Source organism: Hyperoodon ampullatus (genome assembly GCF_949752795.1).
Source record: "Hyperoodon ampullatus genome assembly, chromosome: 7".
In the NCBI taxonomy this organism is placed as follows: domain Eukaryota; kingdom Metazoa; phylum Chordata; class Mammalia; order Artiodactyla; family Ziphiidae; genus Hyperoodon; species Hyperoodon ampullatus.
In genome coordinates, this window is record NC_136920.1 from 12,797,912 (window position 1) to 12,812,507 (window position 14,596).

Sequence of the window (14,596 nt, forward strand, 5' to 3'; positions counted from 1 at the left end):
GACTGAACTAAGCAATATCCTGGCTTTCTGACTGAGTAGCGACTTAATCTTGGACAAATCACTCTCTCTGAGCCCACTTTCTCATCTACAAAATAGGTGTGACACCACTTGTCTGCAGGAGAGTTGTGAAGCTCTACTGAGATCATGTAAGTAAATAAAGGCTGGTTCTCTCCTCTTCCCTCCTCAGCCAGGGACACTGAGGGGCAGGGAGGACCATGAGGAAGCTCCGTGGGAACCCCGAAGCTCAATAATGCTGGAAACGTGTACCTCCTGCCTGCATGCAGCCCTTGTGCTCACGAACTGCCCGCCTAGCAATTCTGGCCTGCCTTCCTCCGATCGCACCTTTAACGGTCCTGGCCCAGTCTGGGCGATGGCCGTTCTGACTGGATTACAGCTCCTAGGGGAAAATTCCTCCAGTGAGACCACCCTCCCGGCAATGTCGAAATCTTCTAGTCCTAGAGCTAAACACTTTCAGCTAATTCATCCTAACATATTATTTCTTATGCATTATTAGTTTGTCAACTAAAACGATCATGGAGACTGTAGAAATATAGAAAATATTTGCTATAGTGCTGCATGAAGATAAAACCTACGACTGTGACTTTGTAAAGCTCTATAAACGTATGCCTGTGGATTACATGAGAAGAGACAAAATTAAAATAATTGTGTGAGGGCTGGGGAGTTGTGATTTCCTTTGTAAAATACTCTTTAATATTCAATTATCGTTCAATTCACAAAGTGAGCATTTTAGAGAAAATCTGATGAGGATGCTGACTCTTAAGGAGCACGCCCACACCATTCCTGCCCGCTGCCCTCATTCTGCCTGCTGGGCCTTTGAAGGATTCCGCTCGGGGGGCTTGGATCAGCCTCCCTTGGCAGAAAGAACCATCCCAGGTTGGAAGGGGGAATTTCACTGGAACAAAGCCCTGGGTCACCCGGGGAGCTTTCCACACAGCACGAAGAGCCGGCTGCCCCTCTGCACTGAGCTCACTTCTGGCTGAAGCAACGAGCTGGCACAATCGCTTCCCCTACAGTGCCCTCCCGTGGAGCCAGAGAAAAGTCGGGCCCAAACACCGGTAACTTAGACAAACCGCTTTGAGGCTTAGAACGGAACCACAAGGTCTTAGAATGAGATACACTGAACATTTACACGTCCTCAGGAGAGAGGCGGGTCCATCACTGGAGGCAGGACCAACGGTCTGGGTGGGCTGAGCGTCTAAGGAGAAGCAGGACATCAAGGCCAATACCCATCATAAGCAGTGAGCATCCGCAGACCGAGGCCAGGCAGGCAGTGGCGCTCAGCTCAGTGTGGCTTTTCAAAGAGGTATTCGAGATCTGGGGCCCGCAGTCGCTGCTCTCTGTTTTTGTTCTTAGCAAAGTCTCTCAGTAGGGCCATGACTTCGTTTTCAAATATTTCTGGGGCTGGTTTTGCTTCTGCAAGAGAAGGATGGGCAAAAAGAATTACGTTGGTCAGTCAGTTGCCAGGTATAAGGATCTTGAAACTCGAAACACTGGCCTTGGCCAAAAACCACAGTGGATACAAAGAGCAGCTCCATTCTTCCTCTGAATATACACGGCAGCCTGTACCGCGGGTTGGCAACCTACAGCAGCCAGTATTTGTAAAGAGCTTTACTGGGACAGCTGCTCTCCCTTGTTTACATACTGTCCGTGGCTGCTTCTGTGCTACGATGGCAGAGTTGAGTAGTTGCCACAGAGACCATATGACTGCAAGACGATGACATTTACTATCTGGTCTTCCATGAGCAATCTTGCTGACCCCTTGGCCGTACTGTTTTGCTCTGCATTTGGTACTTCAGTTGTTTTCTGAGTACTGTGTTTTCCCCTTCTAGCCTATATATTTCCTGAGGCAAAAATCCTTGGATGTAAGTGACAGCGACTGATAACTCTAGTAAACTTAAGCATGAAAGAGTTTACTGGAAAGCTAATAGAGGCCCCCCAAATTAACATGAACCTGGAGAACCAGATTTGCATGGAGAGGTAACAAACGCACCGAGAGCAGAGAGATGAGGATGCCAGCCTCAGGCCAGAGCAAGAGAGCCTGGCAGGATGCTGCTCACCTCCAATCTTTCTTTCCAACCGTGAGATGCTCACTTAAGGTTCAAATTACAAGCAAAGCCTCCCACTGGGAAACCTTAGGTAATATGCTTTGGAATTACCCTCCTAGCAAGACTAAGTACAATGCTAGGAGAGGGAATTCCCCCAAACAAAGTTTGATTTCCCCTCACTTGGCACAGAGCCTGGTATGTGGTGGGCCTGGCATCTGTTTTTCTGTGTGTGACGACCAGAATAAGATCAAGGAGGTTTAGGCTTCCCCCTAGGATGCTGAAAGTTGGAAAGAACATTATACTCAGCCCAACAAGAAAAAGTCAGATAAAAGTAGAACTATCGTAACTTTCTGAAGTCATCAGAGAGCTGAGGTCACAGGGCATCCAAGAGAATAAAATCTAAGCAAAGAGAGACCCCTCAAAGGAGAAAATGGATATGAACACATGCTCACTTGAGAGAGGGCACAGGAAGATGAGGCGCTGGGCACATACAAACAGGTAAGTAGAATTTAGCTAAAATTGTTCATCAACTGCTGAAAGCCAAGTAGGCTAGCGTGAGAGGTACAAAAATCTCTGGGAGCCACAGACACAAGGAGAGTTTGCCCCAATGTGCAGGTTCTTCTCAACAATCCCCCACTAAGTATGCACATGACAAAGACTGTGTCCAGAGCAGGAAGCTGGAGAAAGCCTCCCTCAGTGATACAGGCCAGGAGGAGGGGAGCAGCCAATACTGCCCGCCCACCCAAAAAAGCATAATGCCCAGCCTGGTCCTTCCTTCTCTGAAGAACAAAAGCCTCAAGGGGCTGGGAGTAGATCAGCAAATCCTGTCTCCTACAGGGCACATGTGAGGACACATTTGGGCTGGTGGAAGGGTAGAAGAAAAAAAATCCTCTACCCTGATGGGACCAGCAGAATCACTGAGAAAGCCCACCCCCAAGACCCATGGCCACAGGGACCAATGCTGGACCAGGATAACAGAGAATACCCTCCCTTCCCCAAACCAACAAGCACCAAGTGGAAATCAATAGGTATCTACAGCTGGGAGCGGGCAAGAGCAGCATGGGGAGAGATTTCCTTTGAAGCACAGAAATAGAGGAAGATGCACATGGTAACAATAGAGGCTGGTGGTGAACTGAAGGGAACTAAAGCAATAACAAAATCCAAAGTAAGCTTAACTCCTAACTAGACTGACTCGATTCCAACAGCCCGGCAGAAGAATCATGCCCATTTCTAAGCGTAAATACCATTTCCCTCAGTTTTTACTGTCTCACTCATGATGTCTAACATTTAATCAACTGTGCCTAACACACACACAAAAGAAAAGTGAAAAACAACACACTGTGAAAGGACAAAGCAATCAACTGAAACAGACTCAGGGATGACGTGGATGTTAGAACTACTAGACAGGGGATTTAAATAAGGTAACTATGACTATTATGTTAAAGGTGCTAGTGGAAAAAGTAGGAAAAATGCATGAACTGATAAGGAGCTCCAGCAGAGGTGGAAACTGTGAAAGTCAAATGGAAATGTTAAAAATAAAAATAGGGATATAGTAGCCCATAAGCAGAATGGACTCATCGTAATATTTAATGGTCAAGGAAAGAATTAGTGAAGTGGAAGAAAGGTCAATAAATATTATCCAATTCAAATTACTCAAACTAATACATGAAAAGAAAAATAAGAGTAAAAGACACAAAACACAGAATCCAAAAGCTGCGGGACAATATCTGTCTAAACCAAGTGTAACTAGAATCCCAGAAGGAAAAGAGGAAGAAAATGAGGCAGAAGAAACATATGAAGAGATAATGGATGAAAAATTTCCAACAATAACATAAGGTAGGAAACACAGATCCAAATCCAGCTCAATTCCTAACCAGACTGACTCGTTCCTGCATACTAACAGCCTCACAAAAGAAGACTGCCCGTGTAAAGTGCTGAAAAAAATAATTGTGGGGACTTCCCTGCTGGCACAGTGGTTAAGACTCCGAGCTCCCAATGCAGGGGGCTTGGGTTCAATCCCTGGTCAGGGAACTAGATCCCACATGTGTGCCACAACTAAGAGTTCACATGCCGCAACTAAGGAGCCGGTGAGCCGCAACTAAGGAGCCCACCTGCCACAACTGAGACCCAGCACAGTCAACTAAGTAAGTAAATAAAATAAATAAATAAATAATTTTTAAAAATAAAAGAAATAATTGTGAACCTGTAATTCTATATCCACTGAAAATATCTTTTGAAAATGACAAACAAAAGCTGAGATAATTCATAATAGCCAACCTACACTACAAGAAATATTAAAGGAAGTTCTTCAAGCAGAAGGAATATGATACCAGAGAAACATGGATCTACATAAAGAAATGAAGGTCTCCAGAGATGATTAAAATGAAGGTAAATATAATGTACCTTATACATAATATGTGTTATATGTTACATACATATTTATATATAGTGTGTTATAATTTACATATTTACAAAATACAAAATACAATGTATTCTCTCCCTTATTTTAAATTGCTCTAAAGATAACTGTCTAAAGTAAAACAACAGAAATGTAGTGTAGACTTACAACTTAAGTAAAAGTAAAAAGTGTGACAACAAAAGCACAAAACATGGAAGAGAGAAATTGCAGTGTACTACTGAAAGTTCTTACATTATACATGAGACAGTATACTATTCTTGAAGGTAGACTATGATTAATTAAAGATGTATACTGTAAATCCTAGGGCAATCACTAAAAAAATTATAGAGAGATATAAATGATAAACCAATAATGGAGATAAAATGAAATTTTAAATACCGCCCCCCAAAAAATCCATGGTAACAGAGGGGGAAGAGAACAAAGAACAGATAGCAGAAACAGGAAACAAAAAAAAGATGGTAGATTTTAGTTCAACCACACTGGTAATTAATTATGTGTAAATGGCCAAAACACACCAATGAAAAGATAAAGACTATAAGATTGGATAAAAAAGAATGATCATGGGCTTCCCTGGTGGCGCAGTGGTTGGGAGTCCGCCTGCCGATGCAGGGAACACAGGTTCGTGCCCCGGTCCGGTGCCGTGGAGCGGCTGGGCCTGTGAGCCATGGCCGCTGGGCCTGCACGTCTGGAGCCTGTGCTCCGCAGTGGGAGAGGCCACAGCAGTGAGAGGGCCGTGTACCAAAAAAAAAAAAAAAAAAAAAAAAGATTATATATGCTATCTATAAGCTCAATTTAAAGACAAAGATAAATTAAAAGAATGGTGTGGTAAGCAGACTTCTAGGTTGGCCCTCAGTATCTCCCACTCCCCTGTGTACAAGCCCTGTGTAATCCCCAGGACTGTGAATATGATGATCTTCACACCCATGACTGGGTTATGTTATATGGCACAGTCAGGACAGGAAAATTATCCAGGTGGTTCTGACCTACTCACGTGAGATTTTTTTTTTTTTTTTGCGTTACGCGGGCTTCTCACTGCTGTGGCCTCTCCGCTGTGGAGCATAGGCTCCGGACGCGCAGGCCCAGCGGCCATGGCTCACGGGCCCAGCCGCTCCGTGGCACGCAGGATCCCCCCGGACCGGGGCATGAACCCGTGTCCCCTGCATCGGCAGGCGGACTCCCAACCACTGCGCCACCAGGGAAGCCCACGTGAGCTCTTTAAAAGCAGAATTTTCTCCAGCTGGTGGCAGAAGGGGACGTCAGAGAGATTTAAAGCATGAGAGGGATTCCACGTGAGGGAGGATCTCCAATGCTGAGACAGAGGGGCCATGTGGCAAGAACCCGAGAGCAGCTTCTAGAAGCTGAAAGACATTAACAGCAAGCAAGACAACCAGGATCTCAGTCCTACACCTCAGGGAATGAATGCTCCCTGAAACCTGAATGAGCTTCCGGGCAGGGATGTAGAAGAGATGACGTTGATTTCAGGCTGTGAGATCTGGGCACAGCTTCTGACCTACAGGACTGTGCACTAACAAACGGTTGTTGCTTAAAGTCACTAAAGTTTGTGGCAACAATAGAAAACTAATATAAATGGAAAAATATATACCATGCAAACACGAATCAAAAGAAAGCTGGAATGTCTACTATCAGACACTTTGGAACTATCAGCAATAAAGACAGACATTATATAATGATAAAGGACTCAATTCATCAAGAAAATCTAACAATCCTAAATATGTCTTCACATAATAACAGAGCTATAAAATATATGAAGCAAAAACTGTGAGAACTGAAAGGAGTAACAGACAAATCCACAATTATAGTTGGGGATTTCAACACTCCTTAGTAATTGATAGAGAGTACAGACAAAATCAACCAGAATATACAAGACATGAAGAATGGTATCAGACAACTTGACCTTGTTGACATTTACAGAAAACTTCATCAACAAGCGCAGAACAACATGTTGTGTTCAAATAAATGCACATGGAACATTTATTAAGATATACACATTTCAGGCTTCCCAGGTGGCGCAGTGGCTGAGAATCCGCCTGCCAATGCAGGGGACACAGGTTCGAGCCCTGGTCCAGGAAGATCCCACATGCCGTGGAGCAACTAAGCCCGTGTGTCACAACTACTAAGCCTGCGCTCTAGAGCCCGCGAGCCACAACTATTGGAGCCCACGTGCCACAACTACTGAAGCCCGTGCGCCTAGACCCTGTGCTCTGCAACAAGAGAAGCCACGGCGATGAGAAGCCTGCGCACCACAATGAAGAGTAGCCCCTGCTCGCCACAACTAGAGAAAGCCCATGCGTAGCAACGAGGACCCAACACAGCCAAAGATAAATTATTAAAAAAAAAAAAGATATACACATTTCAGGCCATAAAACAAATTTCCAGAAATTTAAAAGAACTGAAATTATATAGCCTACATTCTGTGGCAACAATGGAATCAATAACAGAAAAATACCTGGAAAATCTGGAAATATTTGAAAATTAAACATACTTCTAAATAACTCACAGGTCAAAGAAGAAGTCACAAGGGAAATTCGAAACTATTTTGAATTGAATGAAAATGAAAACACAACACATCCAAATTTGTATCATAAGGCTAAAGCAGTGCTTGGAAATTTATAGCATCAAATGCTGGTAGTGAAACAGAAAACAAAAAACCCAATTAAAAAAAAAGGCAGGAGGAAGATTTAGGGACACAACACCAAAGAGGTATGAATGGCAAATGACTTGAAAAGACGCTCGGGACTTCCCTGTTGGTCCAGTGGGTAAGACTCCACGCTCCCAGTGCAGGGGGCCCAGGTTCGATCCCTGGTCAGGGAACTAGATCCCACATGCCGCAACTAAAACATTCCGCATGCCGCATCGAAGATCCTGCACGCAGCAACTAAGACCAGGTACAGCCGAATAAATAAATAAATATTAAAAGAAAAGAAAAGAGAAGACCCTCAATATCTTTAGTCATTAGGGTTGTGCCAACTAAAACTACAGCGACACATCACTACACGCCTCTTAGAATGGCTAAAAACAAAAACAAATTAAACCCTGACAATACCAAGTGTTGGTAAAGATGTGGAGCATCTCCTCCTCCCCTCTCACTCTGTCCTGGGCAATCACTGGTCTGTTTTCTGCTACGTAGTTTTGCCTTCTCCAGAATACGATATAAATGGAAATCATACAGTGTAGAGTCTTTGAGTCTGGCCTCTTTTACTTGGCATAGGAGTTGACAAACGATGGCATACTGCCCATTTCTGTATGGCCTGTGAGCTAAGAATGATTTTTAACTGGTTGAGGGAAAAGAGTCAAAAGAATATTTCATGACACATGAAAATTATACGAAATTCAAATTTTAATGTCCATCAATAAAGTTTGCTATAATGTTAAACATACATTTACCGTATGACCCAGAAACGCTTTTCCTGGGCATTTATCCAAGCAAAACTAAAACCTACATTCACAAAAACCTGTATGCAAAGATTTACAGTTTAGGCTTTATTCATAGTTGCCTAAAACTGGACATATCCTAGTGTCCTTCAACTGGTCAGCAGATAAACAAACTGTGGTACATCCACACATTGCAATTCCACTCAATACAAAAGAATCAACTATTGGGACTTCGCTGGTGGTGCAGTGGTTAAGAATCCACCTGCCAGGCTTCCCTGGTGGCGCAGTGGTTGGGAGTCTGCCTGTCGATGCAGGGGAAGTAGGTTCATGCCCCAGTCCATGAGGATCCCACAAGAATCCACCTGCCAATGCAGGGAACACAAGTTCGATGCCTGGTCTGGGAAGATCCCACATGCCGCAGAGCAACTAAGCCCGTGCGCCACAACTACTGAGCCTGCGCTCCAGAGCCTGCATGCCGCAATTACTGAGCCCGCGAGCCACAACTACTAAAGCCCGCATGCCTGGAGCCCGTGCTCCACAACAGAAGAAGCCACTGCAGTGAGAAGCCCATGCACCACAACAAAGAGTAGCCCCCGCTCGCCACAACTAGAGAAACCCTGATCACAGCAACGAAGACCCAACGCAGCCAAAAAAAAAAAAAAAAAAAAGAATGAACTACTGATACAACAACATGGATGAATGTCAAATGCACTATGCTAAGTCAGGGGCAAATATTTTCTATAAAGGGCCAGATAGTAAATATTTTACACTCTGTGGGCTTTCTAATGGTTATATAAGCCTCTAGACCCTGTATTGTCACACTTCACACTTGGAACCTATAGAATAGCTTCTATTTTAAAGTACAAATATTGAGTGGAAACACAAAAACAGGAGATGCAGAGTGACAGAAATGGATGAGATGTCTCCTAATATCTACTCTCCCATTTTTCCTTGATAATAGGATCCCCGATTTAGCTGGGCACATGGAATAGGCTACATTATTTCTTCCTTATGGCGAAGTGTAGCCATATGACTAAAGTGTGGCAGGTGGAAAATAAGCGGAATTATGGTGTATAATTTCTTGAGAAGGATCCATAAAAAATGGGGCGTACTCTCCTACTCTTTTTCCCTGGCTGAAATATGGACATGACAGATAGAGCCTCAGCAGCCATCTTGGGTCATGAGGTAGCCCTACACAGGCGGAGGGTGAAGGAAAAGCAAGTCAAGAGGAATCTGGCCTTTGTGACTCTGAAACCCCTCTGTGCATTCTGGAGGATCCACCTCTAAACTTCTGTTATGAGAAAGAGAAACATAGTTCTGTCTTCTTTAAGCCATTATTGTTTGGGGTATTTTTACTCACAGCCAAAGCTAATCCTAACTATACACAATGAGAATTCATTCCTCACAAAGGTGGTGCCAGAAGACCTCGTGCTATGCAGCCTGAGTTGTCTCGTTCCACTCCATTCCTGGCCTGGTTTTCTTCAACCTTCCCTTTGATACTTTTTGTATGGAGCTTCCCATACAATTCCACTAAATTCCCTTTTTTGCTTAAGTTAGATAGAACAGGTTTCTTTTGCTTGCAAACAAAGAACCTTACCTCATAAAACAAATTTTGCACGCTCTGGAAAAATCTGAAGAGTGTTTGGGTTGAGTGTCTACTACATGATAGAAGAAAAATAAATGCCCAGAATACCATTCCAGACTCAAATCAGCCCAAGTCATCCTATTTTTCACCTTATGTTGCTTATCATGCCTAGTACCTGTAGCCCAGTAGTAAATATCCCAGTCATTACTGGGTTCATTAATCAGGCGATCGTAGAGGTTCAGTTGTTTCTCTGTCATGTGGTGCAGATGTGCCTTAGCAAAGAGGCTAGAAACAAGAAAGAAAAAGAAGTTAAAAAGCCTGTCTCCAGTCAAAGAGAAGTGACATCCAGACTCCTATTCCCCTACCTAAGTAGGATGCAGTTTTCCAGCATTCCCCTCTTTCTGCTCTCATAGAGCAGCCGGGCTCTTTTGGTTTCTATGGATTCATCAGCTCGCTCCCGCCATGGAGGCAAAGGGATTTCAATCATGTCCTTCTGGGAATCTGTCGGGCTGTCACCTCTGTAGCAGCGTCTGAATGATGTCACTCTGAGTGAAGGAGACACTAGGTGGCGCCTTGACAGAGCAAGCATCTGAAACAAATAAGCCACAAATATCACACTTTTTTTTTTTTGGCCTCGACATGCGGGATCTTAGTTCCCCAACCAGGGATTGAACCTGCGCCCCCTGCAGTGGAAGTGCGGATTCTTAACCACCGGACCGCCAGGGAAGTCCCCACAAATATCTTTTTAACAAGGACGACCATCCTTGTCATTCACTCAACACTTACTAGGTGCAAAATGCATTTGATCTCCTTCAGTCCTTAAGAAGTTATGCTGATTTTATAATAACTATAAATGGAGTTTAATCTTTAAAAATTGTGAACTACTACATTGTACACCTGAAACTTATAAAATACTGTAAATCAACTATACCTCAATAAAAAAAAACTTAAAAAGAAGTTATGCTAATACTGTCCCCGCTTTACACCTTAGGAAGCTGAGGCTCAGAGAGGTTAACTGACTTACCAAGATCACCCAAACAGTAACTGCTGTGAAGACTGGAACCCACCCCTGATTGCAAACATGTTCTTAACCAGTGTCTTTCCAGAACCTCTCCAGAAGAAATATTTTCTCCTTCCTTTGCATTCCCTTAAAATTCTTACAATATGGTTTGCATTCTAATCACCTGCCTGTGTTAAAATCTGAGTATACGGTGATGGTATGGCCCCTAATTCCCCAAAGTCTCCCAATCTAGAGAAGGGCAAAAAACTATCAAGATGCAATGAGGGCTTCCCTGGTGACACAGTGGTTGAGAATCTGCCTGCCAATGTAGGGGACACGGGTTTGAGCGCTGGTCTGGGAGGATCCCACATGCCGCGAAGCAACTGGGCCCGTGAGCCACAAGTACTGAGCCTGCGCGTCTGGGGCTTGTGCTCCGCAACAAGTGAGGCCGCGATAGTGAGAGGCCCGCGCACCGCGATGAAGAGTGGCTCCCGCTTGCCACAACTAGAGAAAGCCCTCGCACAGAAACGAAGACCCAACACAGCCAAATAAATAAATAAAATAAAATAATAAATTTATTTTAAAAAATGTATAAAAAAAGATGCAATGAGAAGGTGGTGACGTCAGCAAGATCGTGGAACAGGAAGTCCCACAATCTCCTTCTCGCATGGAGACACAAACTACCCAACAATATACCGACCAATTTCCTTTATGAGAAATCCAGAAACCAGCTAAGAGGCTCCTGAACCTCAGGTGAGCACAAAACCAGCTGCACTACAGCTGGAAGAAAAATTCATGGTACTCATTCAACATAGTCCCTCCCCTTGGCTTAGCCCAGTGCAACTGGAGAAAATTCTCAGCTCCTGGCTTCTCCCTGGGAGGGAAAGAAAACACTGAAACATACACCCAACATGCGGCCTTTCAGGGGGATGCCAGATTGACTAGTTTCTGTCTTGTCTGAATCTAAGTGTGACGGAAAAGGTGCCAGGTTGGGGGCTGCTGAGAAATAGGTGAGGGTTTGGACTAGCATACACTCACTCGCCATCGTCCTTACCTGTGGCTTAGCACAAAACAAGCAGAAGAAAACCCCCAGTTCCTGACTTCTACCTGGGGAGGAAGAGGTAGAATGTGTGTCCTACGTTCCAGCTTTTCGGGGAGCTGCCTGAGAGAATGGCTTCTGTCTTGCCTGCCTCAGAGCACTGACAGGACCCAGCATACTCTAGGTATTTGGGGGCCTCTGAAAACCAAGGAGAACTGGGCGGCTTGCTGCTGCTTCTGAGGACCTATGGTACAGCCGACAGAGGACAATGGAAAGAAAGGAGGAGCATGCATCCAAAACTCCTGCTTTTCAAGGAGCTGCACAAGGGACTGGTTTCCGTCTTGGCCAACCTGCAGCGCTCATGGGACCTGGGATACTCTGAAGCCTGGGGGCTGCTGAGAAGGAGAGCTGGGAGGCTTGCGGCAGCTCCAGAGAACCTGTAGTACCACAAAGAGACACCAGAGGGAGCAAGAGATTATGAGCTCTTGAAAAAAGCCAGCAAATCCCTCTAGTTGGGAATCTACATGCACAAGTCTAGAGAAGACATTTCTACACAAAAGGTTTGATAGGCCCCCAGATTCTCTAGCTGGACCGATTGGCAAAGGTCTTTCCTTGTACAAAGTCAGTCCAAAAAGACTGGGAGAGGTGGTTGCTTTTTCAAATGCATGGATCTAAGCACAAAGTTGCAAGGTGCATGAAGAAATGGCAAAATGAGGCCTAATCAAAGAAATAAAACAAACTTCCAGAAACCAACCCTGGAAACAGAGGTATACGAATTACCTGACAAATAACTCAAAACAGCTGTCATCAAGATGTTCAATGAACTGAGGAAAACAATGCAAGAACAAAATGAGAATATCAATGAAGAGAAATATGAAAAAAAAAATTTTTGGAAATGAAGAATACAATGACCAAATTGAAAAATTCACCACAGGGGTTAAATAGCATACTTGATCAAGCAGAAGAATCAGTGAACTCAAAGACAGTTTATTTGAAACTACCCAATCAGAGGAAGAAAAAGAAAAAGAATGAAAAAGAGTGAAGTATGCTTAAGGGACTTATAGGACATCATCAAGCTGAACAATATAAATATTATGGGAACCCCAGAAGGAGAAAAAAGAGAGAAAGGGGTAGAAAGCTTATTTTAAGGAATAATGGTCAAAAACTTCCCCAATTTTGGGAAAGAAATGGACATCCAAATTGAAGAAACCCAAAGGAGACAAAGGACACTGGACAGTAACACAAAAGCATATGAAAGCATAAAGCTCACTGGTAAATGTATATATAGGACAAACACAGGATACTGTAACACTGTAATGATGGTGGGTAAATCAGGTTTAATTCTGGCTTAGAAGTTAACAGACAAAGACAAAAAACTATAAAATATGCTAATGGATACACAACAAAAATATGTAATTGTGACATCAATAACATAAGGTGGGATGCGTAAAAGAGCAGCTTTTGTATGAGATTGAAATTGAGTTATTATCAGTTTAAAATAGATTATAAAATGTTTTATGTAACATTAACACAATAACATGTAATATGTAACACATGTAACAATAACATGTAACACAATAACATGTAATATGTTATTGCCCCACAATAACCACAAAGAAAACACCTATACACAATAGAAAATGAGAAAGGAATTGAAGCATGTCTCTATAGAAGAAAATCAATGAAACACAAGGGATGGCAGCAAAAGAGTAAAAAGGGACACAAAAGCTATAAGACAGAGAGAAAACAATGAACAAAATGGCAATAGTAAGTCCTTCCCTATCAGTAATTATTTTAAATGTAAGTGGATTAAACTCACCGATCAAAACACATACAGTGGCTGAACAGATTTTAAAAAACCCACAAGATCCAACTATATGCCTTACAAAAACTCATTTTAGATGTAAGGGAACATGTAGGGTGAAAATGAAAGTCTGAAATATATTCCATGCAAAAGGTAACCAAAAGAGCAGAGATGGCCCTACTTATATCAGACAAAATAAACTTTAAGTCAAAACTGTCAAAAGAGATTTTAAAAGGACATAATATAATGATAAAAGGGTCAAGTCACGACGAGGATACAACAATTACACATGCAACCGATATCAGAGCATCCAAATATATGAAGCAAATATTGACGGAACTGAAGGAAGAAATAGTAACACAATAATATTTGGAGATTTCAAAAGCCATTTTCAATAATAAATCGAACATCCAGACGGAAGATCAATAAGGAAGTAGAGGACATGAACAACGCTGTAAGCCAAAAGGGCCAAACATACATATACAGAACATTCCACTAAACAGCAGAAGAATACACATTCTTCTCAAGCACACTGAGGACATTCTCCAGGATGGACAGCATGTTAGGTTTCGAAACAAGTCTTAACAAAAAAGATTGAAATCATACAAAGCATCTTTTCTGACCACAACAGAATGAAACTAGAAATCAACAGCAGAAGGAAAACTGGAAAATTCACAAATAAGTGAAAATTAAACAACACACTCTCACTCTTGAACCACCACTGGGTAAAAAGAGAAATCAAAAGGGAATTAGAAAATATCTGGAGACAAAAACACATCACAAAACTATGAGATTGAGCAAAAGCAGTTCTAAGAGAGAAATTTACAGTGTTAACAGTCTATATTCAAAAAGAAAAACGATCTTATGAAACTATGTGAAACCATGACAGATACTAAAGTCTTAAAAAGAACAGAGAGACTTAAAAAAATAGAAGGGGCGCCCAGAGGCTGTCGGGCCAGCTCCACCTGGGAAATAGGTGAAATTTGAATTGGGTCTCCCACGAAGACTGACGGTTCAACGATATTACGAGACAGACACACAGTGGGCTCAGGCAAGGGTGGATGTAACCTGAAACTCCCTACGTTGCAAGATCGACCTCTCCTTGGGTCTGCCCTTGCCCTGGGCTATCAGGCAGCTGGACGCTTCTCTCGGCCTCCACTTCAGAGGAAGACGAGATACAGTTCTCACTGCGGCCTGTCTAGTACCCTAGAACCCCCACTCTCCTCACCCGCGCAAGGGCCGGGAACACAGCGGCCACCGCCATTTTACCCGACCCGTGTCAGAAGCCTG

At 43.2% G+C, this 14,596-nt stretch overlaps 1 protein-coding gene across 1 annotated transcript; it reads right to left on the reverse strand.

Moving 5' to 3' along the window:
* Nucleotides 1-682: 682 nt before the first annotated feature.
* On the reverse strand, nucleotides 683-14,570 carry SDHAF2 (succinate dehydrogenase complex assembly factor 2; the record flags this gene model as incomplete). Its single annotated transcript, XM_079709103.1, has 4 exons — nucleotides 683-1,434; nucleotides 9,639-9,748; nucleotides 9,829-10,052; nucleotides 14,535-14,570. The coding sequence occupies 4 exons, from the start codon at nucleotides 14,568-14,570 to the stop codon at nucleotides 1,304-1,306; spliced, it is 501 nt and encodes a 166-aa protein (XP_079565229.1). The 3' UTR covers nucleotides 683-1,303.
* Nucleotides 14,571-14,596: the final 26 nt, after the last annotated feature.